Below are 27615 nucleotides of genomic sequence, written 5' to 3' on the forward strand. Positions count from 1 at the left end.
ATAATAAAAATCATAGGTTACAGATGAGAGTTTACCACATGCCAGAGACTGAGATGGTGATATTATCACCTTTGCTGTTTTACAGATGAAGGAATGAGGGGATAAAGTCACTTGTAGAAGACTGCACTCTTAGTAACAGACGTGGGTGCCTGCGTGCACGCTTGGTTGCTTCAATTGTGTCCGATTCTTTGCGACCTCATGGACTGTAGCCTGCGAGGCTCCTCTGTCCGTGGGATTCTCCAAGCAAGAAATCTGCAGTGGTTGCCATGCCCTCCTCCAGGGGATCTTCCCGACTGAGGGATCGAACCCACAGCTCTTATGTCTCCTGCATTAGTGGTAATGCCACCTGGGAAGCCCTACCTTGGTAATATCAATTTCTTAAATTAATTATGTTAGAAATAATCATGTTAGAAATTACTTATGTTAGAAATAAACTGGTTTAAAGGAAAAACATTAAGTTAATCACAATATAGATTGTGTATAGCTTAACTTAGAAAGGTGGGGGTACGAATGACTGTACTTTGGGAACTATGTTATCTAGCTAAACTTTCTCTATGTAGATAAAATGATGGTGCCTGAGAAGTGATTAATGTAGGTCACCTGCCCCTGGTTTCATCAACCAGGGAAGACAGACTTTTTAAAAAATTCTGACTGGGCTGGGTCTTGGTTGTGGTGCACAGGTTTTTTGCAGTCTCTACAGCATGAGGCCTCAGTAGTTAAGGCACGTGTGCTTAGTTTCCATATGTGGGATCTTGGTTCCCCAACAAGGAATCCAATGGGGCCCCCTGATATGAGGGTGTGGAGTCTTCACCACTGGACCACCAGGAAAATCCCCAAGACTGACTCAACACAGGGACTAGAACCAAACCCAGACAACTTTGTCATATACTATTTTGATATGAGCCCATTCATCTTTCCTAAAAATTACTTACTCTCCCCTAAGAGGTCTACATTCCCTCTTCCCTTTCCCTGCTAAGATGACATTTAAGTTTGAATTCTTAGACACTTTGAGTAAGTATTCATTTTGCTGTTGGGTATCTCACATGTGTACTTGAGGCATACATGTTAATAACATTGCTTTTCTCTTGTTAATCTTTGTTTTATTTGGGGCGGGGGTTGTGTCTCAGATAGAAAAACAAGGGTAGGGGAAAATGATTTTTCTTCCCCTACACGATGTTTCATGAATTACCATTATTACCACTTATATATAAGGTACAGAATATTTAGGACACTTTTTAGATCTATACTGAATGGATAAACAATTCTTTTCTTTAACTCATATTTAAAGCCAGTGACATTGCTCTTCTGAGGCAGATTTTGCAAGGTAAGAAAAACTACAAGGAATGCCCTAATTCATAAGACTACAAAATGTCTTCCTTCATTCATCACAGTGAATTGGGGGAAAAAAAGACTGAAGGATAGACAGTGTATCTGTAAATGCGAGAAGCACTTTTGAGCTTTCTAAATTGTATAGGGTGGGGGAAAGGCAGGTGATGTAAGGATCTTAGGCTCATTTTTTAGGAAGGGGTAGACAATACTATTTAATCCTTTACTCGAATTCTTTTGTTGCACTGCTGGCTTTGTCATCAGCCAATGTTGCAATAACTTTAACAAGCAAAGGAAATGCCAGTCAAGTGAAGCACCTGGGACCTCCTCACTCTTGTGACACGTCAGGCCTCAGGCAGGAGACAAAAATGCTCTAGGCTGTGTGTGAAGCCCAGGTGAAGAAGGAATGGGTGGCTGTGAGTCTAGGTTTGTAAGGGCGCTTAGTCCCAAGGCCGGTGTTTATATTAGCGATTCACTTCCACCTTTGGTACATTTAATCAGGCATTATTACAATGCATGGCATCATCCTGACTTCAGGACTTTGGAGGAAAGCTGGGTCAGGAGGCTGTTCAAGTTAATTTTACAAGATACTTTATGCAGCCAGATGCGAATTTCACTCCCAGAAGCTTATGCAGAACCGTAACCAGGGCTGACCCAATGAGCTGCGCTTTTCTTCCACTTGAGAATCTTTTGAGACTCACAGAGTGAGAAGTCCGACAACCACGCGGACTATTCGGCAAGACGCAACGCAACCTTAAAGGACGGGTCATTGCTCAGCTCCAGCAACCAGCCAGAGACAACAAAATGGAAGATCCTTCTCCGAGGGAAAGCAGGCCTCGGATCTGAATCGCGGGGCCTGAGTTAGGGAGGTGAGCAAAGAAAGGAAAGGCGAAGGCGCAGCTCCAACAAGCCGGGTTCATTCAAACCCGGAGGACAGCAAACCCCGCCTCCCCACGCCGCCGCCCGCTCAATCGCCGAGCGCTCCGGGTGTAAGCTCGCCCCGCGGGGAGCGGCTTGGAGCCGAAGAGGCGGCGGCAGAGGTGGTTTGGGCAGCCCTGCGCGGCGGATAGGCCCAGGCAAACAACACCCCTTCCCCCTCCCCCTCGCTCAGTTCAACTCCCACTCGGCCCCGGCCACGCCCTGCTGCCACCGCCCCCTCGGGCAGCTTTCCGCTCCGCGGCCGGGCCTCAGTCGGGGGCGGGGAGGAAGGCGGTGTCTTGGAGAGGCCGTCGCGGCCACCGGAAACTACAAAGGCCGACAGCCTTTGCGGTAGTGCCCCGCCCCATTTCTCCCACCACTCAGCGCGCGTCACCCAGGCGCTCAACCAATGGGGACCGAGCCAGGGAAAAAGGGCGCCCGGGTCCGGATGCGCCTCAGGAAAGCCATGCTCCCTGCGCGGGGGCAGCGGGCAGTTCACCGGTTGCGCCGAGTCTTCTGTGGCTCGCGCGCCCCATTGTCCGCTCCTCCCGCTTTTCTTGAATGAGAATCCTACTTTTTTTCTTTAGTGGCAATTCTGAGGGATGCTGGAGCCGGCTTTTGAGGGGAGGGCGCTGGGAAATGAGTAGGGGGCGGGATATCCTGAGACAACAAGTTTGGCTGTATGAAAGGCCTACCGGCAGTGCGCCTGAGCTAGAACGCCGAGAGAACAAGCACCGGAGGAGCCACGCGAGGAAAAGAAAAGCTGCTGAAAGAATAACCCCCAGAAAGGGGGTGGAGAGAAGGCGGCCCCAGCGCCCCGGCCCCCGGCAGGTCGGCGGCCAATCCGCTGGGGGAAGGGGTGGAGAGTCGGAGGCTCTGGCAGAGAGAGGCCGAGGGGGGTGGGGAGTAGGCCCTGCTTGCGCCGCCCTGGCCCCGCCCCCGGCCCGCACCGCCGCCCGCGCCGCGCGCCGCCGCTGTCAATCAAGGGCGAGTCAGCAGGGCTCGGGCGGAGAGAGGAGCTGCTACGCCACAGCCCAGCGGCGGCCATTCGCGGAAAAAGAGGCAGAGCCTGTGCCAGCTACAGCCTCCTCCGAGCCACCGCGGGCGGGCGGGACCGGCCTCTCCTCCCGCCTCGCCCCCACCCCCACCCACCTCTATCCCAGTGTCTCCGTCTGAGGGTTTGTCCTGTTAATGCGGGATGAGCGGTACGTATTCTCCACCCCCCTCGGTCTCCTTCACCACCTCCCTCCCTCCCTCCCTCCCCAGACCCTGCTCGGTTCTTCCCCCTCCCCCGGGGCCGCTGAGATGCTTTAAGGGGAGGAGGAGAGGGAGGGAGGGAATCAGGGGGAGGGAAGGAGGGTTGTGTTTTGTCTTAATGTCTGAGAGAGAACAACCTTCTGGGTGTTGCTCTGGAGCCGATGGGTCGGGTTTCAAACCACGTTTTGTGATATCCCCCTCCTCCCTTCCCTCCTTCTCCCCCACCCCCTGCCGGTGTGCGTGGATCGCGGGTTTATGGAGATTAATGTTCGGGGGGAGGGGGAGGAGAGGGGAAGGGGAAGACGAATAATAATAATCCTAATAACCTGTTGTCGTGTACGGGGTGGGGGGGGTTTGTTGCAGATCAGAAGAAGGAGGAGGAGGAGGAGGCGGCACAGGCAGCGGCGATGGCTACAGAAGGAGGGAAAACCTCTGAGCCAGAGAATAACAATAAAAAACCCAAAACCTCAGGCTCCCAGGTAAAGGCAAACATCAAAAAAAAAAAAAGCATCACGAAACGTAAGGGGAAAGAGGGAGTTATACCCTTTAAATGCCCAGAAGTGAAGAACAGAACAAAAATGTTTATCCACTCAAAGCATCTTTCTGAGAGTGAGGAAGTTAAATTGTAAATTCATATGGGTTTCACATGTTTGGAATATCGTGGTTAAAATTCCACCAGGAACTCAGACTACAAGAGAAAGGTGTGTGTTTTCCCAAGGGCTTTTTGAGTTTAGTAAAATAACACTTCAAGAAAGTTTGTTAGAAATTTCTTATTATTTATAGTTTATATTGTAGGACCTGCTTCCTTATTCCTGTATCTTATTGCTTTTGCTAATATTTAGATTTTTTCCTTTTCTTGCGTAAGTTCTGAAATGTAGAGCTGTCAAAATAAATAAATAAACCCCTCCCAACTACTGGCCTTCACTAAATCCTCCCACTTTTTTTTCCCTCTCCCTTTTACTATCCCATTTTGGGTAGGACTCTCAGCCCTCTCCTCTGGCTTTACTGGCAGCTACTTGCAGCAAAATAGGGACTCCTGGTGAAAATCAAGCAACTGGACAACAACAAATTATTATAGATCCAAGCCAAGGATTGGTGCAACTTCAGAATCAACCACAACAGCTAGAACTGGTAACAACACAACTTGCTGGGAATGCTTGGCAACTTGTTGCCTCCACTCCTCCTGCTTCAAAAGAAAATAACATTTCTCAACCAGCTTCTAGTTCATCTAGTTCTTCCAGCAGTAATAATGGGAGTGCATCTCCCACAAAAACTAAATCAGGTAATTCTTCTTCCCCTGGTCAGTTTCAAGTCATACAAGTACAAAATCCAAGTGGTAGTGTACAATACCAAGTGATTCCACAACTTCAAACGGTGGAAGGCCAGCAAATTCAAATCAATCCAACGAGTAGTTCATCTCTACAGGATTTGCAGGGTCAAATTCAGCTCATTTCTGCAGGTAATAATCAAGCTATACTCACAGCTGCTAACAGGACAGCTTCTGGGAATATTCTTGCTCAAAACCTGGCAAATCAGACAGTTCCAGTCCAAATTAGACCTGGTGTTTCAATACCACTGCAGCTACAGACCCTTCCTGGTACTCAGGCTCAAGTTGTAACAACCCTACCAATTAACATTGGGGGAGTGACTTTAGCTTTGCCAGTGATAAACAACGTGGCTGCTGGAGGGGGAGCTGCGCAGGTTGGCCAGCCTGCTGCTGCTGCTGACAGTGGGGCTTCCAATGGGAGTCAGTCAGCGTCCACACCTACCACCACCACCGCGTCTGCCAGCATGCCAGAATCTCCCTCCTCCTCCACTACCTGTACAACCACTGCATCAACATCTCTGACCAGCAGTGACACGTTAGTGAGCTCAGCAGATACGGGCCAGTATGCAAGCACATCAGCCAGTAGTTCTGAACGCACCATTGAAGATTCTCAGACACCTTCTGCTACAGAGTCTGAAGCCCAGAGCTCCAGTCAGCTTCAGTCCAATGGAATACAGAATACACAGGATCAGTCAAATTCTCTTCAGCAGGTGCAAATTGTAGGCCAGCCTATCTTGCAACAGATCCAGATCCAACAGCCTCAGCAACAGATAATTCAAGCTATTCCACCCCAGTCTTTTCAACTCCAGTCAGGGCAGACGATTCAGACCATCCAGCAGCAGCCTTTGCAGAATGTTCAACTTCAAGCAGTAAATCCGACTCAGGTGCTTATCAGGGCTCCAACTTTAACACCTTCAGGGCAAATCAGCTGGCAAACTGTACAGGTTCAGAATATTCAGAGTCTTTCAAATTTGCAAGTTCAGAATGCTGGGTTATCCCAGCAGTTAACCATCACCCCAGTGTCTTCAAGTGGCGGCACAACCCTTGCTCAGATTGCTCCTGTGGCTGTTGCTGGTGCCCCAATAACTTTGAATACTGCCCAGCTTGCATCAGTGCCTAACCTTCAGACAGTGAGTGTTGCCAACCTGGGTGCTGCGGGCGTTCAAGTGCAAGGAGTTCCAGTTACAATCACCAGTGTGGCAGGTAAGTTACTATACAGTCTTTGCCTTTAAAGATCCTTTTAAACTGTTTTTAGTAACGAGGTAGTGCTTTCCTTTGCTGACTCTCAGATTCAATGTGAACCTGTAAGTAAGCAGATGATCATGAAGAAGTTAAAGTACACAGGAATGTCAGACTTACTGCCATAACTCCTTATTCATCAGTATGACCCATTTATGTTTACAGATTTTGCGTTAGGTTTATGTATTTTCTAAAATCTTTTTTTCTGCAGAGCAGACTTTCCAGATAATCTTTTTTTTTTTTTTTTGTAATTTAGAGATCAAATTTGTGTATACTTGAGCTTTTCTGAAAGAACCCTAGTCAAAGTGATGCTTATGTCTTACTTAAGGGAAAGTCTATTTAAAGCTGAAATAATACAGTTATAGATCTGCTGCAGTTTGAATTCTGTTACTCCTCACGCTTCTGCATCTTGTTGCCTGTGCTTGTGCATTTTATTATACAAAACTAGATGTTCATGCAGTTGAGAGATATGGTTTTGAGTGGCAAATTGTTTCATTAACTTTTATGTCTACTTTTCTGCTAAAACCAAGATTTGCTCAGGACTTTCAGTGAATAGTCCCCTATAAAATTATATTTAAATAAAATCTACAGTGGTTGAATTATTTATAGGAGTTTTTAGTGTGAAATTGGTAGAAAGCAATTAAAACTATAGACAGTAAAATGTCACTAATTTGAATTTGTTGTAAGGTCGTTTTAGAACTAGTTATGAAGTAGTTATTTGTTACATATGTGAATGGAAACTTTTGAAGTAGTTGGAAAACCAGTCTTATTAAGTGTTTTAATCTTTTGGGATCAGTCTTTTCACCTAATGCCATTTGTTTTCTAGTAATTAAACACTTTTCGTTTGATTATGAAAACCTAGTTGTGGTTTTGGTGTCTGATACTTAAGACCTCTTTAGTTAAATTATTTCTGTTTTGAGAATCAGAAATGAATAAACATACCACTTTTGAATAACTTTTCTTGAAACAAATTGTGGATAAATTATGCTAGGGTTCTTGTTTTACAGTCACTACCTAAAGTAGACTTATATATTTAAAATTTAGAAGTTGTCAGGTAGATCTCTCTGATTCAGGAGAATGGAGATTACATGTTTTATTTAGATACCCATTGACTCTAAGCCAGAGAGCTATCCAAAAGAATTTTCTGTGACGAGGGAAATGTTCTATATCTCTTCTATCCAGTATGTTAGCCGCTAGCCACATGTGGCTATTGAGTACTTACATTATGACTAATGCAATAGAAGAACTGAATTTTGAATTTTACTTGATTTTATTTAATTTTAATTTAAATAGTAACACATGACTAGTGGCTTTTTTATTGACAGCATAGTAACTAGTCAGAGAGTGTTTTGAGTGTGGTACGTTTTCCCCTAAAACTATTACAGCACAATTTCATGCCTGTTTCTATGGATCACAGTCCTCAGCTTCCTTTGTTTCTACTCTTTTTCTGAACATTGACAATACGTTATTTCAGAAAAATGTCTGTTTTGGGTGGGTTGAATGACAATTTGTATTGTCAAAGCAAAGGTTGTTTTAGTTATATTTCATCTTGCCTTTTAAGCATTAGTTAGTGAATTATGATTAATTAAGAGGATTGTATAATCTTTAGTTTTGGCTAGAAATGTTCAGTTTTTCTGTTTTCTCATTGATACCAATTATGACCCAGAGTTTTCCCTTCGCCTCTTGTGAAGGTAAACCAGCGTAACAGAGTAGGATCTTCTGACTGCCTCACATTCACTTGCTGTCCCGAGCTTAGTCACTCAGTCGTGTCAACTCTCTGCGACCCCATGGTCTGTAGCCCGCCAGGTTCCTCTATCCATGGGGATTCTCCAGGCAAGAATACTGAAGTGGGTTGCCATGCCCTCTTCCAGGGGATCATTCCCAACCCAGGGATCGAACCCAGGTTTCCTGCATTGCAGGCAGATTCTTTACCATCTGAGCCACCAAGGAAGCCCACTTGAATGATATATTATTGTAAATGCAGGATCTGTTTTCTGGAATTGTAATTTTTAGGGGTATGGTCAAGGATTTGGTCAAGGATTTCAAACAAACTTTCCAGGTGGTTGTAAATCTCATTTAAGTTTGAGAACCAGGGATCAAGTTGTCAGCCGTGAACTACTGATAAGGCAAAATATGGAGGAGATGGATATCGAGCCTAGTTCATAAGTGGCTCAGAGAATAGATTTCTGTGGCAAGTACAATTCATAATTTTTATTCCATAAATACTGACTAGCTTTGTGTTGAGCACTGTCAGTAGGTGTGTTTAATCTTGCATTTTCTGGGATAATTTTTTTATTTAAAGAGTTTATATGATTTGAGGGACCCTTACGTGTATGAGAAAATTTGAGCTTTATGTAGTTGGATTTTTTTCTCCTAAAATCAAATACCTTAAATTTTGTTAATTTTTAATAGATATGCTCTGTTGTTCTAAGAAAATACCCATGCTATAAAGACCAGAAATGTATGCTGATTTCAACAAGTCTGTGCAGTTAATCTGGGTCTCGTTTGCAGATTTTGCTTTACTTCCTAGCGTAATAGGTGTTTGACAGACATTTGCTGAATTAAGGTATACATGGTGATAGAGAAGATAGCAATTTAGAATTGGGTGCAGCACCCTGGAGTGGTTTCATTTTTTATTTTTTTATAATTTTATTTATTTATTTTTGACTCTGCTGGGTCTTTATTGCTGCAAGCAGGCTTTCTCTGGTTGGGGGTGGGAGGCTGCTGTCTAGCTACAGTGCTCCGGCTTCTCACTGCGGTAGCTTCTCTCGTGGAGCCTGGGCTCTGGGCTCGCAGACTTCAGTAGTGGCAGCTCCTGGGCTCTAGACTGCGGGTTCAGTAGTTGTGCACGGGCTTAGTTGATCTGCAGCATGTGGGATTCTCCCAGGCCAGGGATTGAACACGTGTCTCCTACATCATAGGTAGATTCTTTACTGCTGAACCACCAGGGAAGCCATGGAGTGGTCTTAATGAAGCTAAGGAATTGGCTGTTTTCATTCGTTTTGACTTTGAGCATTTAAGACATTAAGAGTGGTACACCAGGTACTTTCCTGTCTCTGGAAGGGGGAGAATGAGCAGCAAGGACCTGATATTTCCCTTCTATAAATGAGCCCTGGAAGTTCAGATTTCTTACTTTGTGTTCTCATTTGCTTTTTAGTACTTTTTGATTACTTCCTGCTCCCCGCCCCAGTGGTATTGTTTAATTTATGGGAAATTTTTGTTCATAATATTCATAACAGCTATTACCAGAACTTGAAAAAATGATTTAGCTTTGACAGAATGTATTGGCTAGCTCAAGAACAAGGGGCTAAGAGTTCTCCACCATCCATCCTCATGTTCTTTAGAAAGTATAGGAAAGGTTCTGGAGGACATGGACAGAAAAATTTAAAAAAAATTATACGAGATAAATAAAATGAAACTAGTATTTGAAGCTGAGGAGCTTCATACTTGATTTTATGAAATGCAATGTTAATGATATCCTACAGGACGCTTCTTTCCTTGATAATTATTCAGTTTGTGTTTCTGTGGTTTGGTCTCAGCTTGAATCCTGAGTTCCAGGTTGAGCATCTAGCTAGTTAGGATTGTAGTAGGAACTAAATACATGTGCTCCTACTGTGAATCGTATTGTTTGTTTCCTTGTTAGAGTTTGGAGTTTGAAGAAGAGAAATCCTCTTAAAAAGGTTAAGAGCAAATATAATAACTAGTCATGGGCTTCTCAGGCTCAGTGGTAAAGAATCCGCCTGCCAACGCAGGAGACGTGGGTTCAGTCCTTGGGTTGGGAATATCACCTGGAGAAGGAAATGGTAACCCACTCTAGTCTTCTTGCTTGGGGAATCCCATGAACATAGGAGTCTGGTGGGCTGCAGTCCATGGGATCGCGGGGTGGAACACAGCTTAGCAACTAAAACAACAGTAAGAACTAGTTACACTGCTGGCCTAAGAATATCCTTTGTTTTAAGTAAGTGAGGATAATGGATGATGTTGTCCTCAAAAAAGAACTACCTGCTTTTGCAGTGTGTTCTAGTAGCCAAAGTGTCCTAGATTAAATGAACTATAGGAGTTATTTCTCTTTAAAGAATTTAGAACGTGTAGGGACCATTGATTTCATTAGTAATTGCACTGGCCAGCAATTTGATTTATTTTTGGCCCTGATCATATATGGTAATAGATCATGCTTTTGCTTGATAGATGGATATTTCTTTGTCAGTTTTAGTGGAAATTAACATTTCTGTTGAAATTCTTGCATAAAGGTAATTCAGACATGAAATGTTGCTGGCACTTCAAGAACTCCATCTTCCTTTAACTTCTTTGGAGATTTAAAATATAAAACCTTGGGATTAACAGAACCAGGAATGGAAGAGTCAATTTTGGTGAAAATAGAGTCATTATTGGTGAAAATAGAGGCCAAACGAAATAGTTGACATTTATATTTAATTTAAAAACCTAATTTGATCCAGTAGAATCAACTTCTTACACCAAACTTTTTTCCAGAGCTAGTAAAAGTAGAAAATTGACTAGACATGTAATACAAATATGGTTTTCCTCTGCCATATGTTGTATTAGTTTGGATTTCCCTAGTAGGCATCTTAAAATAATGTATATACATATGGTATACACATATGGTATACACATATACACACATATGTATATGTGCATATATAAACATACATGTATCTATTTGTATGCATATGTCTCCTGTGTTATTTCCTTTTTCAGAGAAGTCATGTTTATTCCTATAATTTTCTTTTTGTAAAATCTTCTAATATTGTTTGTTATAGGTTGGCGTTCATGAAGAAACTTATATATTGTGCCCTGTACAAGTGATTTGGATTCTGAACTGCCAAGTTGGTTTTACCCGTTAGAAGATGTATAGCATGACCTTTAAGATCTGTTGATGATGATATAACAATATTGTTGCCTCTTTTCAAGTTTTTCATGGAAGATAAAAAAGTACTCGTATAGAGCCACATTAATTTTTTAAAAGGGCATCTTTGGGAGGGATTTCAAGATAATTGAGTGAGGGAAAATAGAGTGTTAATCATCTGCTTTTCAAATCTAAATCAGGGAATATATAACAAGTAATACTTAAATATTGGAGCTGGCGTAAAAGCAAGTTGAAGAGAAAGGAAGCTTGAATAAGCAAGAAGATGGGGAAAAGTACAAATAATACATATTTGCAAATGATAAACTTTTACTTGAAATGGTCTTTGAGATTATTGCTCACCAGTTGGTCTTCCTTATTGCTGTTAAAGTCTATTTATAAAGGAATTTTGTGTTTTTACTGTTATAAGTGAAAGCAGAAACATGGGTCAGAGATTCTGCAGTGCTACATTGCATAGTTTTAGGGATGACGTAGTAAGGATTGACAGTAAAAGGGGCAACCTGGCCTGATATCAGACCATATCCAGATGTCCGTGTGGGCTCTCCTGTACTCCTCTGATCTAGGTATGAGTAAGATTGGATACTCCTTATGCTTGTCATTTTGTTACCTAGTGAATGAGCAAGTTGTGGCAAAGGGAACCTATTGCTAATGTAAGTATGTGTGGTGAGAGAGAGACTTACTAAAGTTGTAGTTAACTCAGGTAACTTAAAGATAATTGAGAATCCTTCCTCCTCCCTCATCCCTTAGTGGTATTTTAGCACAAACGAGACTGAAGTTTAGAAAGCTTAAGTGACTTTCTTGTGTTTTGTGGCAAAGTGAGAACTAGAATCTTGGCTTCTGCTTGAGTTATCTTTCTCCTGTATTTCTGCCTTTGTTAACTGAATCTTTTGCTTGGTAATGAGTAAATGTAGCTGAGGTTTAGGGATCGTAAAAGGAGAGTATCCAGCTTGCCTTGTTTTCTCCCACATAGACTGCGTTTATTATTCCTGATATTCAGTGTTAATATATTGAATACAGCATTGGTGAAACACACAATTCTCTGTCTCTTTGTTGTTATTTTTAATGGTGAAACCTCAGTAGTAGTATTTTGTCCCTTCTTGAAAGAGCGGTTTCAGAACTAAAGAAATTAGTAAATTCTATTTGTAGATAAGCAAGTTCTAACTCTAGTTAGAAAGTTTTTTTTTTTGAAATGAGATTTGAGAAGGGAAACAAACATTGTTTTCCTAGTATGTGATAGGTGCTAGGTATTTCTGTTATCTCAGTATATCCCACAGTATCCTTGAGATTATTGTGCTTATTTTACAGATAACCTCATTGAGGTTTACTTACATATGGAACCTAAAAGTTGGTACAAATGATGTAGAAAAGAAACTTATGGTTACCAGGGGGTAAAGTGGGTGAACGATAAATGGGGAGCTTGGGATTGACATATACACACTACTCTATGTGAATAGTATATATAAAATAGATAACTGACGGGAACCTGCTGTGGAGCACACAGGCGTTGCTTGACCAAAATGATGTAATATGGAGAAGAGGCAGAGCTTCTCCATCCACCCAGCTTCTGTTAACCAGTGAGGAAAATGCAGTTCCAGTGGAAATGACTAGAGCTGTAAGTCACTCTGAGATATTTATTCAAGGTAAGTGAGGAGATAGGGGGCATTTAGTTTCTGTTTGAAAGTATGATCCAGACGAATGCTATCCTAAGGTCAGAAGGAACTTTCAGACTTCATTTCAGGCCATGTCAATAACTTAAAAGTTACACAATATGGAAAAATTGAGCATGAATAAACACCTCAGTTTTTGAAAACACCACACATGATAGATGAGCTTGATAACTGCCCATAACAGAGTCCTTTAATGGATTACGGAATAGTTGCCCTCTGAATATTTAAAGGAATTCAGAAATCATTGGGAGCCAGTATGGGTTCAGCAAAGAACTAGGTTCACAAATTCGTTCTTTAGAATTTCTGGATGAGTATACAAAGGAAATAAAATCAACACAATGTATCTTGATTTCAGCATTGATAGTCATGATTTCTTTAAAGACTTGTACCTAACTATTATGTGAAAAATGTTGGCTGTGTTCCTCAGTAAAGGTCTCTGGTATTGTGGCATAGGGTTCTATACTTGATACAGTCCTGTTGAACATTTTTTTTTTGTTTCAGATTTCATACCTGAGGTTTACCTATTGACTGAATTCAAAGATGAGACAAAGCTAGGGGGTATTGCTAATAATTATGATGAAAGGGCATAGAATTGAGATGCCAAGTGATTTTCAGTTCAGTTCAGTTGCTCAGTCGTATCTGACTCTTTGCAACCCCGTGGACTATAGCACGCCAGGCTTCTCTGTCCATCACCAACTCCTGGAGTTTACTCAAACTCATGTCCATTGAGTCAGTGATGCTATCCACTCATCTCATCCTCTGTCCCCTTCTCCTCCCGCCTTCAATCTTTCCCAGCACCAGGGTCTTTTCAAATGAGTCAGTTCTTCACATCAGGTGGCCAAAGTATTGGAGTTTCAGTTTCAGCATCAGTCCGTCCAATAAATATTCAGGACTGATTTCCTTTAGGATGGTGATCTTACTAGACCAGGATGCTGGACCAGAACTAGCAACATAAATGTAACAGTTAGGATCCTCTATTTAAAGTTGTCGGGTTGGGGGGGCACGATTTTATACCTACAAGATGGAAAGCATGGTGTGGCAGCGGGACATGTGAAGATGCTTTATTGGCTTAACACAAACTAAGAGCAGAGTAAAGCGCCTGTATTTTGTACTTCTCAGACCATGTGCAATATTGTGTACAATACTGGATGTGGCACATTTTAAATGGGACAGTGACAAACTGGCAAGCATATCAAGAAGGGTTCCCAGGTTGAAAAGTGTGGAAGGCATTTCATACTAACAATAATCGGGGGGGGGGGGGGGGGGGGGCGGGTATCATTAAAAGAAAAGAGAAAGTGTGACAGCTTCTTTAGATATGTGAAGAGCTTTTTTAATTGAAAAGTTCTGTTATGTTTGTCCCTGGGAAACCAATAGAATCAGTATATGTATATACAGATGCCTGCCTGCAATGTGAGAGACCTGGGTTCCATCCCTAGTTTGGGAAGATCCCCTGGAGAACGGAAAGGCTACCCATTCCAGTATTCCTGCATGGAGAATTTCATGGACTGTATAGTCCATGGAGTTACAAAGAATCAGACTTTCACATATACACACAATCCTGTGTAGAAATGGAATAGTTTGTTTCATGAAGTGGTGATTTTCCTAGTGTTAGAGGCTGGATGCCCATCTATCAGAGACACTAAAATATAGAAGAATTTCCTATATTGTATAGAAGGTTTGATTAGATAATTTGTGAGTTTTCTAATTCTAAAATTTAGGATTCTATGAATATTTGAGTACATAGTCTATTCTGGGTACTTTCATCCAGCATATGGTGAGAGCTCTGTATAAGTCTTGTTAAGCTTACATGATTGATTAAGTAGGGATTTGGTTGGGGGAGGTAGGGGTTGAGAGTCATGTTTACCATTTTTCTTATTACAAAGGCAGAGTGATTAAGATGATTTCTATTAAGAAATTTACGTAATACTTTAGTTCATAAATTAATACTTTTCTGTTCTCCATTATTTGTTAGACTTAGTGATTGTGCCCTTAGATGCCATTTTTCTGTTATTTGTACTTCTATTAGGTGACTACCAAAGCATTAGTGTTTTAAACATACACTGAAGTGCTCAACATTGAATTTATAGTTAGGCTATTTTGTCTCAGTACTTTAAGCATAGTCATATATCTGATAATGTCACTTTAGTATGAACAATGTGATTACTTTTTCTTGAGTGGACTTGGAGAGCAGTTGGAAAATCCAGGATCCTGATGTGGTTCAAACTCTGGGAAGCACTTAGAACTTCCAGTCTGTTATTGTGCTCTGTGCAGTAAGCAAACCCAATAGGTCTGTCTTTTTGGCTCAGAATATTTAGCTCAAAGGTGCTTTAAAAACCATTTGAGGCCCCAGACCCTTTTGAATAGAAAAAGCAACAATTGAGATAGATGAAGGTTCTCTTTGCCTTAGGTGTGATAATAAAGTTAGGTGAGTTAGGTGTGTGTTAGTCACTGAGTTGTGTCTGACTCTTCACATCCCCATGGACTGGAGCCTCTATCCATGGGATTTTCCAGGCAAGAATACTGGAGTGGGTAGCCATTCCCTTCTCCAAGGGATAGAACCCAGGTCTCCCTCATTGCAGGCAGTTCCTTTACCAGCTGAGCCACAAGGGAAGCCTGAGAATATGGAGGGGTAGCCACTCCTTTCTCCAGGGGATCTTCCCAACCAAGGAATAGAACCCAAGTCTTCCACGTTGCAGGCAAATTCTTCACTGTCTGTGCCACCATGGAAGCCCCAATAAAGTTACAGGTGGAGACTATCTGGGCTTGATCAGAGGTGTAGTTCAGGTAGTAGGTTTATTGTTACTGCAGATACATGTACTGGGAGGCTTCCTAGCTCACAAGTATTTTGTTCTTTTAGGTGATCATCAGTCATTTGCAACCAGAAGAAGCGGCACAAGAGAGGCCCAGGAAAAAAAGTTTATTATACACACAGGTCCTAGAGAAGCAGTCAGTGTGCCCTGATAAAGAGTCACATGGGAGGTGATGTCAGGGAAGCTGGCTCAACCTAGGACGTGGGGAGCAGAGAGAACAAGAACCCATGGGCAGATGCCTTTATTGGGGGATCAGGGTGTGAGGGGATTTCATTGGTGTGTTTAAATGTTGCTCAGTCACAGGGGAAGGTAGGGGGGAACTTCATGGCAGTAGCCCCCTTATTACATTGGTACACCTGACTGCCTGGGTGCGGTATTCACAGCCTGCTTGTGGGGATGTTCAGGCAGCAATGGAAAATGATATTTTAAAACATACAATGCAACAGAATTGGGAAGTAGAACTCTTTTATTGGTGGGCACTGCTCTCTGTTAGCTGCTCCATCCAGGGCAAACATGTTATAATTGGAGCGTTAATCTTTTTTTCATTTGTAAAATAGTGTAATTAATTCCTTCCCTTTTTACCTCATAGAGCTGTAAAGGTCAGATCAGATCAAAGTTATAAGAAGGGTTTGGATATTGTAAAGAAAACTGTGTATGGAAGTTGGTAACTTAGTGAAAAACCTATACGTAGCAACTCTCACCCTTTAGAAGAATGTGAGATAGTAAAGTTGGAAAATAAGTAGTTTTCAATATGGATATTAGCTTGAATTAAAGATTAGAAGTAGATAAACAACGGGAGTTTGCTCTATGACTCAGGGAACTCAAACTGGAGCTCTGTAACAAACTAGAGGCGTGGGAATGAACGGGAGGGAGGTAGGAGGGAGATTCAAGAGGGAGGGGACATATGTACACCTATGGCTGATTCATACTGATTTATGACAGAAATCAAACCAATGTTGTAAAGCAATCTTCAATCAATTAAAAATAAATAAATATTTAAAAAAGATCAGAATTAAAAGAGAGATCTGTATAAAAGGGGTATCTGAAAGCCATGGTGAAGTGCAACTAAGGATATGGGGAAGGGTGTATGTGCAGGTGGAAAAGAAGCAGTGTATTTCAGTGTAGTAAGAACTAAGTGTGTGCTGCATGCTGTCTCTGCAAGCTCTGAAAGTACTTGTCTAAAAAGGATACTTATGTTAGGGAGATAAGGCTTACGTACATGAAACAATTATATGATTGCTGCAGTTGCGTATGAGAGTTTACACTTAACTGCTGGGTTTTGAGGTAAGGAGAACAACTGGGAGAGTTCAGAGACAAGTGAGATCAGAGGTCTGCAGTAAACAAGGAATGCTTTCTGTGGTGAAGATTGGTCTAGGAAGTAAGTATTTGAAACTTCGAGGGTAGAAAGGTGAAGAGAGAGGATGTTTTAAGCCAGCTGAACTTGGAATGAAAAGGGTGAAGTCCTCACGGGAAGCTTACAGCTAACAGAGAGAGTCGTGTTCTCTAATCTCCGTGCCCCACAGAGGATAGTGGTCTCCAGAACAGCTCAGGGCACGCCCAGTGCACAGCCTGCCGCCCCTGCTTCAGCCAGAGAAGTTCTGTGGTTTTTTGGATTGTGTGCTTAACATTTTGTTTGAAGAAGAGATTCTGCCAAGGTAATAATAATTTTGAAAAACATGAATCTAGTGGATAGAGGGGATTGAATGGAAAGGTTTGCAAATGATGCTGTTATAGCATTTCTCTAGATGAAAGTGTGGAGAAGTCAGAAATTAGGAGCCTGGAAGAAAGGACATTATTGGGGTAATTTAACAGTGAGTTCACAGTGGTGTTGATAAAGGCTATGGCAGTGAAGCTGCTTAATACAAAAGATACTTTGTTGAACCTCTCTTTAATACACAGAATGGTGACATGAAATCAGTGTGAAGGGATTCCGTAAAAATAGCACGTTTGCTGGTTTCTTTTCTCTGCTTTGTATTAAGTATGGTAATAGGCATTGAGACACCAAAGGTGAAGTGAGAAATTTGCCTCCCTAACAGTATATTCCCTGTTGTGGAACCTTCCGAATCACTTTGTTTCTAAGACATAATTTTTTTTTGTTAACAATTTAACATCTTGGAAATTGAAATCCACCTCATAATCAAAGGCATGTCATAGTTTAATTAGCATGATAGTTTTTCTTTCTTATCATTTGTGTCTCAGACTTAATGGAATATGATGAATATATAGTTTATTAAAGTACAGTGTGGTTTGTAAAGGCTGTCAATGAGGTGTTCCGGAAGCCCAGAGGAAGGAAAGACTTGCTTGTAGAGTTCTTGGAGTGTTTTCATGGAGAGGGTTAACACCTGAGCAGGACCTTAAAAGGATGACTAAAAAGTTTGCAAGGTTGGGATGAGGACTGTCATTTCAAGTTATGTTGGATTTTTCATGTTGGAAATGCAGTTAGAGAGTCTTCTATAAACAATGCAGAATTTAGGCTTAGATGAAGGAATATTATTATACATTAAAGTTGCATTGTAAACCTCCTGTAGACAGGAGCTGTGTCTTATGTGTATGATTTTTTTTCTGTTTCACACATCAAGGAATGTTGCTCGGTACATACAATCCTGATAACTAAACTCGGGAAAGGCATACAGGTGGAGGAAAGCTTTGATTTCATAGAAGAATGAGATGGATAGATCCTTGGGATGAGTCAGGATGCATACTTGAAAAGGAATGAGTTTATGATCATAAAAGAAAAAGTGCTTAGTAAAACGAAATAAAAGAGGAACTTGCTTATCTAATTGTTTCATTCATCTAATTGTTTTGAGAGACAGTTGCAGATGAGAATCTTAGCAGTAAGGAAAGTTTTAAGGCGAAGTCAAAGATATTTAAAGTCTCAAGGTTGCTTCTGTCCCTCAGAAGTTATCATGTAGGTGCCTCATAATGTGGCCCAAGAGAGTATAGTCCAGTTGTGTAAATAATGAGTCAAGTCACCACAGCTTTTTGTTCACAGAAGCGGAGCTGCTTTTGCACAGAAGTATAGGAACCAGATAGTGATCTGTGCTGTGGTAAGTGGGTGCCTCCTGTGCCTGGTGTGGGATTGGGCGGGAGGGTGGGAAATCCTTGTTATAGTTGAGGGTGTCTTGGCCAGGGACCTGAGGGAGAAGAAGGAAGGAGAAGAGATTAGATGCATATGATGACATGTACTAACAGAACTCATGTAGGATAAACAGTTACACTTAAAGTGGTTTGTAAATCTTACCCATTTTCCCATATAGTTAGATCTACATTTAAATTTGAAACTCTAACATTTGACAGATACTTGTCATAAATACTATGAACTATGACAGTATGCTTACTGAAGGAATAATTTATTTTGTAAATAATCCTATTGATTACTTGTTTTATAGTTTTATAAAGTTAAAGTGCATTGTGTTTTTATTTCTAGAATTTCACCTTTTGTCCTCATTGGTAGGATGTCAGTAGTTAAATTGATTTTAATGATAGGGCAGTAAATGGTTTTAGTAACCTCTTGATAGACTTTCATCCATTTCATGGACTCCCTGCTGGCAGACTGCATCCATAAATTCAGCCAGCAAATATGTAGCCAGTGTCCGTATTATGAGGCTTGATACCTTACTTATGAGACTGAATGATATATGGGGCCGAACTTCCACTTTCATAATGTTCTAATAGGAAAAGAAATAATTCTGTTCCCTTTTATGAATGAAACAAGAAGTAAAAGTGTTCTTTAACCCTCAGTGTTTGTTTTATATTTAAACTCAACATTTACTGCATATTTAGAGTATCTCAGATACTGTATGCGGCACTTGACATATTAACTCATTTATTCTTTAGAACACCCTATAAAGTTAAGTATTGTCAGGTGTAAGAACTGAGGCCTAGAGTGGTAAATAATTTGCTCAAGGTCATCTAATCTCCGTACACATTTGGTCTCTAGAACCCTGGGACTGTAACCATTACACTTGTCTCTCACCATAAAGTCCCCATGTACTGTACAGTGTATTTCCTGTAATCAGTTGTGGAAACAATTCATTGTCTCAAAGTGTCAGACATTGTGCTTAAGCATTATATGTATGTTAACTCATTTGATTTCGGCATCCTCTGAAGCAGACAACAATGGTGACCTCAGTTTTTAGAACAGGAAACCAAGGCTATCAGAGGTTAGTGTCTTGGCCAAGGGCATATAACCAGTATGTTAGGCAGCTAGTAAGTGAAATACTTCGTAAGACTGTTCTAGGTGAACAGGACTGTCTTTACAGCTAAGCAGTATGATTTTAAGTTATATTACTGTAATTGTTGTAGTATGTTCAGTAAATCACTGATACCTCTATCTCTAGGTGAGCCCTCTACTGTTTATTGACCTTTGGAGCGCAGGACTTATGTGCCACAGGGAGAATTAGAATTTTTAAAAATGTATTGCTTTATGGTATTCTGTGTTGATAGGGAATTTGAAACTAATAAGAACATTTCCTTTAGTAAATACATATGTACTGTAAACTGATTTTGAATGAATTTTGAAAAACAGATTTTTAAGAATATAAGCTATAGAGGAGTCTTATTTCATTTTCATTAATATTTGTAAACTATTACTATTAGTATTTAATATGTTAGTTTTGTATTAAGCAATATTATTAAATACAGGTTAGGCCAAAATTTCATTTGGTCCTTTGTATACTGTGTTATGGGAAGACGCGAATGAACTTTTTGACCAATGCAATATCAGCATATATTGATAATTAATGTCTGTTATATTAATTTATACACACTGATACTTAATTATATTAATACAGAATTGATACTGTTATCAAGCATACCAAAAGGTATACCATAAGGCCTGTATTTCATGACTTGCTGCTTGATCAGGATGTGATGTGTCAGTATAGATACAAGTTTTTCTACTTTCTGAAGTAAATATCATTAAAAAATAACTTTTAAAAACCCAGAGATCATAGGAATTATATGTATAGAATGTGTATTCTTCAGATAATTCTGCATGTCATTTTTATGTAGCATTAACTCATTTGACAAGAGTGATGCTATAAATTTATTATGGTTGTTTAATGGATAATAAACAAGATATTTTGAATATCTGCCTCTATGTACTGCACATTGTTCTAGGTGCTGGGAAACAAAACAGACATGTTCTTCTCTACTCATGGAACCTACACTTTGTGCTACATGACGTTTGTTTTGTATCAATCTTATGTTATAGCTTTTTTTAGGGATGAGAAAAATTAAGGCTTAGAAATGGTAAAGAACTTGCCCAGTGTTACAGAATTAACACGGGGATTGTGGGGAAAGAATCCAGATTCCACCTAGACTCAAAATTATTGTTTGATCGTTAATCATGGTTAAGTCCTTGGGGACAAGGAAGTTGTTACCATGAAAAAGTTTTAAAAGTGCCCCCCCCCCACCTCAGTTTTAAAGAAACAAAGTACCAAAGAGAATTAAATGCTAATTTACATTTTATAAGAGTTTAATACACCAGAGTAAATATAGTGGAGGAGATTGGAGTGTATTTTCAAAAGATGGGATTGAGTTCATTTTGTCTGTCTGTGAGTTTGTGTATGTACAATATATGCATACACATTTAGATAAGGGGATTATATTCTATACCTGTGGACCTGTTCATCACCTTCCTTGTTCTTGTAATTCTACCCTATAATTAAGGATACCAACCCATTTGGGGGTAATCCTAAAAAATTAGCAGGCCTCCTCACACTCCACCCTCAACTCAAGTCACAAAGAAAACTTGATCGTTGAAACGAAAGTATTCAGACAGCTCTCAGTGCTTTTTAAAAGGATTCTTTGGCAGCTATGTGAGCTGGCAATGATAACTGTGTATAATTTTCGAACTGGAAGGCAAGCATGTTTCATCCCATAAGCAGTTTGTGATGAGTAGAGGTAACTATGATATATTTAAGAAGTCTTTGTTTTTCCCTTTTGTTACAATGAAATATATGTATATGTATGTATTTTGTAAAATGAAATATTTGAGGTATTTTTTAGTATTAAAATTCTATCATTTTAAAGACAAATGTATGGAAAAAATTTTGCACTTAAATTTTATTTCAGTGAACCAAGAGGAAAATTCAGGAAAAATATCATTTAGCAATATTTCTAGTTTTTTAAATCAAATTAATTACTTTTTGGAGTAAAACTCTGAATATGTCAGCATTTCAAAAAATGTCAAAGTTTGTTCTTGTTTTGGCAAATCTTTGAAATCAAATCTAATATTGAATCTACGCTATTGCCCTTTAAAGAAGGTCATTTTATCTAAGTTTGAGTCATTACTAAGGATTTGCAGATCTTTTTTAGAAAATGATTCTCTGCTGTCTTTTTAAACTAGACACATGCCTAGCCATCAGCAGAGATGAGGGCAGGCCCCTAAACCCTGGGGCATTCATATTGCCATCTGGGACCTCCTATGACTTACTCAGAATGCCCTTGCCAGTGGATACAGACATTGAAGATGCCTGGTCAGAGACCAGCTGCCTCTTAAGACAGGAAGTGTGCTTGCCTGGACCTGAGCTTCTCGGTAGCTGACAAGCAGCATCAATAGCCTTGTGAGAATAAATACTGCTGAGAACCCTCTTAGGTGGTGTTACCTCCTAACCTTTCCAAAAGCTAGTTCCTGATATTCAGGCCAGAGATTTTACTGTTGTTTTTGCTCCCTTCCTGCTTTCTAACTTTACGGTAACCATCCCAACAGACCTGACCATTTTATTACCTTAGCACCTCATGCCTTAGATTTCCAGTCAGCCTGCTCCGTGGAAAATAGTGTAAACTCTACAAATTTAGAAGTAGAAGAATTAGGTGGATCTTTTTTGTCTCAGTTTCAAAGGAGAAAATGTCTTACTTCTTATGCTAGAAGCTGAAGAATATGACATCTGATTTGTAGTCCAAAGAGATCTCATAAGAGAACTTGTATTTTCATCTGCTTGAACTTTAGAATTTTCTGCTTGGGGGTATTAAAGTAGGAAGAACTCCATTTTCAGCCTCATACACTGTAGCCTACGATGCTCCTCTGTCCATGGGATTTTCCAGGCAAGGATACTGGAGTGGGTTGCCATTTCCTTCTCCAGAGGATCTTCCCGACTCAGGGATCGAACCTGGGCCCTCCCGCATTGTAGGCAGATGCTCTACCGTCTGAGCCACCAGGGAAGTAAAGGGGAGTTTAAGGTAGACTCCAGCTTCTACCTTGGGAAGAAAGTGCTTCTCTGAATGGTGGGTTGTGCTGAATTCAAGATGCGTATGTAGAATGACTTCTATGAGGGATTTTTTTTAATTAAATAATAACAAGACAGGATTTTTAAAACAAATGCATTTCAAAAGCAATTTTAATATAATATTTGCTTGGATTTTGTTTGGTAAAAAGCTAATTTGAATTTGTAGAAACACTTTTAAAAGTTTATATTCCCCGTGATTACTGAGAAACGAAAGAGTTGTTTTGGTAATCAAGTCTTTAAAAGGTTATGGAAAGTCTGGCACTCAGCTATTATACTGAAGTTTAAAAAAACAAAATTGTGCCTTCAGATATAACTTAAAAGCACCACTAGTAAAAGATTTATTTATTTTATGTTGTTAAGAACCCTACATGCTTTTCAGTATGTTAGCCCAGTTGTTATAGTAAAGGCCATCGAGCTGTCAATCCTCATGGTTGAGGCATAGTTAACTATTTCTTTCAGCATAAGAAAACTATAGGTTTAACCTAAAATGAAGGAGATGTGGTGCTGGTGAAATAGACAGGAGTTAAGACCTGTCCTCGGTCCCCTGATCTGCCAGGTACTGTCTGTGACATGACAGTGCTAAAGGATGGCCTTTAGCGTTCTTGAGCCGTAGTTGTAATCACCTGATAACAAGATGCTTACTAAACTGGGTTTTTCTGAGAACTAAATGCAGTAGCATGTAAAAATGTTTGGTAAATACCAAAACATTTGTATTTGTCACAAAATATTTGGTAAGTACCAAAAATGTGGATATAAATTATTATTATTATAAACTTACCCTTAATGCTTTTCTTCTAAATCAATATGTGTGTGTTTAGCATTTTGCAGTCTCATTTTCTATTACATGTTCATTTTTGTTTCTGTGACATAAACCACAGTTCTGGTAATGTAGTAAGTATTTAAGTAAAAAGAAGTGAGACTGCTCTGTTGGGTTAAGTGGGTGCATGAACTGTGGGTTTTATTTTGTTTTCTGATGCTTTGACATCTGGGGCCTCACCGATCCTGAAGGAACTGCCCTTTCCAGGGTTGAGAAGTTCCTGGAGATAGTAAGCACCTCCACTTTGAGTGTGCTTTTCAGTACAAACCACTGCAGAGCCCGCTCCCAACCAACCACAGTCTTTGCGGCCCTCATGCTTCAGGCTGCGGTCTACCTACTCTGGTCACAGGGCCAGGCACCAGACAAGAAAGGGCAGCCCTCATGCCCTGGAGCCACTTCCAGTGGCCATTCCACACTGGCCGATCCCAAGCCTGCTTCCCCTGCCTCTCTTTCTCCTGACGCACACCTTTTCCTGTTGGTGGAAACCATAGTAAAGGCCCTTGTCCCCATTTCCCCTCTGCCCTCTGCCTCCTCACCCACCCTGGGCTTCCCTGTGTGGCCTCCTGGCGCGTGTGTGCCCCTTTCTCGTGGTAACTGAGTAACTCTCTTTTCACCGACAGTCTTCTCAGCTTACTGTACCTTGAATTTTCTATTAATAAATTATATTTGAAAATAGTTTTAAAATGGTAGACTGATTTACTTCTTTTAATTCTTAAGGCTAAGAATCTGATTACCAAGAAATAGTATTTAATACAAAGTTTTAAAGTTTTCTTTAGAACTAACTAAAACAGAGATTCGGACTGGTATCAAGATATGTATGTGTGTAGGTGAATATATACATATGTTCATGTGTATAAAAAAATTTTTTTAACCATATTGGAAGATTACAGAAATTCTGATATGTAAGTGACCTTTACAGATCATCTTTTTGTTTATAAGAGAAAAAACTAAGACCCAAAGGGAAATGTAAATTTACCCAAATCACATCTTCAGTTATTAGCAAAGTCAGGATAACCCATGTCTTAACTCCCTGAGGCTTAAATAGACATGCAGGTGTCATAAGCATTTTTATTAGGAAGAAAATTGTTGGCAAGTTTTTCTTGCTTCTTCCCTTTCTCAAAGGAATAAGATCTTAAAGTTAGTTTTATTTTCTCCTGTCCCAAGAGGCAGTGGTTTGGTTGCTAAGTAATACTTCCAATTGTTACAGTTTTTTCATTTAGCAGAACTAAAATTTAATATAGTTATTCAATTTTACTTTGTAAACTGTTTTTAATTCTAGAATCCAGATATTTGTGTCCACAATTCACTCATTTTGTGTCTGAGTTCCTCTTCTTTTTTCTTCCTTTTGTTAGATTGTCAAACTTAGAAACTTAAAGCAAGTGTTGTGCTAGATACTTTGTTGTAAATATTTTTCTAACGTATTTGTACTTTTATGACAAATTCAACTGGGCCAAGTAATTATTTCATGAACCGAGATAATATGACAAGAAGTTGTGAGATCAGTGAATTTATAGTGGAAGAAAATGAGTTAGGAGTTTTGGTGGGTTTTCTAATTAAGTCCCCTCCCCCCCACTTTGGCTAATGAGGTAAGAGGTAAATATACAAGATGTGGGGTGAAATAGCTTTCTGCAGTGTTCTGTATTGCTGGGTCTTGATGTAAATATTGAGTCAAGTTTGGCTCTTTCACATTTGAAATAGAAAGGAGAGGTGTTTTTTTTTTTAATTTAATTTTTATTTTATATTAAGAGTATGCTTCATCTACAATGTTGTGTTAGTTTTAGGTGTATAGCAAAGTTGTTAGGTTATATACACACATATATCCATTGTTTTTCAGATTCTTTTCCCATGTAGTTTATTATGGAATATTGAATAGAGTTCCCTATGCTATACAGTAGGTTCTTGTTGTCTATTTTATGTATAGTGGTGTGTATATGTTAATGTGAAAGAGAAAAGTATTAGTCACTCAATTGTGTCTGACACTTTGCAATTTCATGGACAGTAGTTGCCAGGTTCTTCCATCCACGGGATTCTCCAGGCAAGAATACTGGAGTGGGTTGCCATTTCCTTCTCCAGGGGATCTTCCCTATCCAGGGATTGAACCTAGGTCTCCTGTATTGTAGGCATATTCTTTACCTTCTGAGCCATGAGGGAAGCCTATATATATTAATACCAAACTCCTAATTTATTCCTTCCCCTACCTTTCCTCTTTGGTAATCAGGTTGTTTTCAAAGTCTATGAGTCTCTTTCTGTTTTGTAAGTAAGTTCATTTGTATCATTTTTTAAGATTCTACATGTGAATGATAGAATTTTTTTTAACTTTGCCTAGTATGATAATTTCCAGGTCCAGCCATGTTGCTGCAAATGGCAAAATTTCATTAATTTTTTGACTAATATTCCATTGTGTGTGTGTTTGTGTGGTGTATATGTAACCACATCTTCCTTATCCATTCCTCTGTTGATGGACATGTAGGTTTCTTCCATGTTTTGGCTATCGTAATATGTGTAGTGCTGCAGTGAATATTGAGGTGCATGTATCTTTTCAAATTGTGATCTTCTGCAAATATATGCCCAAGAGTGGAATTACTGGGTCATATGATAGTTTAATGTTTAGCTTTTTAAGGAATCACCTTCATACTGTTTTCCATAATGATTGTACCAATTTTAGATTCCCACCAACAGTGTAGGATGGTTCCCTTTTCTCTGCACCCTCTACAGCATTTACTATTTGTGGACTCTTTAATGATGGGCATTCTGACTGGTGCGAGGTGATAACCTTTTGTAGTTTTGGTTTGCATTTTTCTAACAATTAGCATGTTGAGCATCTTTTCATGTGCCTTTTGGTCATCTGTATGTCTTTTTTGGGAAAATGTCTGTTTAGGTCTTCTGCCCGTTTATTGAGGGGGCTGTTTGTTTTGATATTGAGGTACATGAGCCCTTTGTATATTTTGGAGATTAGTCACTTGTTGGTCACTTCATTTGCAAATATTTTCTCCCATTCTGTGGGTTGTCTTTTCATTTTGTTTATGGTTTACTTTGCTGTTCAAAAGCTTTGAAGTTTAGTTAGGTTCTGTTTGCTTATTGTTTGTTTCTATTTTCTTTAGAAAGTGAATCCCAAAAGATATTACTGCGATTTATATCAAAAAATGTTCTGCCTCTTTTTCTCTCTAAGAGTTTTATAATATCCAGTCTTTAATCCATTTTTGGTTTATTTTTGTGTATGGTGTTAGCATAATGTTCTAGTTTCATTCTTTTACTTGTAGCTGTCCAGTTTTCCCAGCACCACTTGCAGAACAGTCTGTCTTTTCTCCCTTTTACATTCTCGCCGCCTCTGTTGTAGATTACTTGACCGTTAGTGAATGGGTGTATTTCTGGGCGCTCTATCTGTTCCATTGGTCTCTGTGTGTTTGGTGAGAGTATCACCCTGTTGTGATGACTGTAGTTTTGTAATAGAGTTTGAAGTCCTCCAGTTCTTTCTCAGGACTATTTTAGCTGTTTGGAGTCTTTTGTGATTCCATACAAATTTTAAAATTTTTTGTTCTAGTTCTGTGAAAAATGCCATTTGATTTGATAGGGATTGCATTGAATCTATAGATTGCCTCAGGTAGTATAGTTTTGACATTCTGACAATACTGATTCTTCTAATCCAAGAACATGGTATGTCGTTGTCTGTTTGTGTTATCTTCGATTTCTTTCATCAGTGTCTTACAGATTTCAGAGTACAGGTCTTTTTCCTCATTGGGTAAGTTTATTCCTATGATTTTATTCTTTTTGATGCAGTGTTAAGTGGGGTGGTTTCCTTAATTTCTCTTTCTGATCTTTCATGGTTAGTGTGCAGAAATGCAAGTGATTTCTGTGTATGAATTTTGTATCCTGCAACCTTACCAAATTCGTTGAGCCACCAGGGAAGCCCCTGCTTATAGTTGGTGCTTAATAAATATTTGACTCAGTAGATGCAGCTCTGTTTTTTAAAAAAATTGTATTTAAAATACTTGATTCTGTTTTTTATATAGTATGTGGTCATTTTTCAAAATTTGTCAACTGTTTCAAGGACTGATATTCATTTTAACTGTAATAAAAATAAGCATACAGAAACTTTCGATTTCACCTTTTAGAATGCTTTGCCTTTTTTGTTAGCTGAAT

General features: G+C 39.8%; 1 protein-coding gene and 1 non-coding gene across 3 annotated transcripts in view; one reads left to right on the top strand and one right to left on the bottom strand.

The window, feature by feature from the left end:
* The first annotated feature begins 3244 nt into the window (after nucleotides 1–3244).
* SP4 (Sp4 transcription factor) overlaps nucleotides 3245–27615 on the top strand; it is an 86968-nt gene continuing 62597 nt past the window's right edge. The window contains exons 1-3 of one of the 2 annotated variants that reach the window (XM_061165044.1): nucleotides 3245–3449; nucleotides 3865–3980; nucleotides 4480–6031. In XM_061165044.1, coding sequence (XP_061021027.1) covers nucleotides 3443–3449; nucleotides 3865–3980; nucleotides 4480–6031 — 1675 coding nt within the window. In that variant the 5' untranslated portion in view covers nucleotides 3245–3442. The remainder of the gene's footprint in view (nucleotides 3450–3864; nucleotides 3981–4479; nucleotides 6032–27615) is intronic. The other variant, XM_061165045.1, reaches the window with a different exon arrangement.
* On the bottom strand, nucleotides 22520–22593 carry TRNAC-ACA (transfer RNA cysteine (anticodon ACA)). The gene has a single exon. It is a non-coding gene; the product is annotated as a tRNA-Cys (tRNA).

The sequence above is a fragment of the Dama dama genome, chromosome 18, assembly GCF_033118175.1.
Source record: "Dama dama isolate Ldn47 chromosome 18, ASM3311817v1, whole genome shotgun sequence".
Taxonomy (NCBI): domain Eukaryota; kingdom Metazoa; phylum Chordata; class Mammalia; order Artiodactyla; family Cervidae; genus Dama; species Dama dama.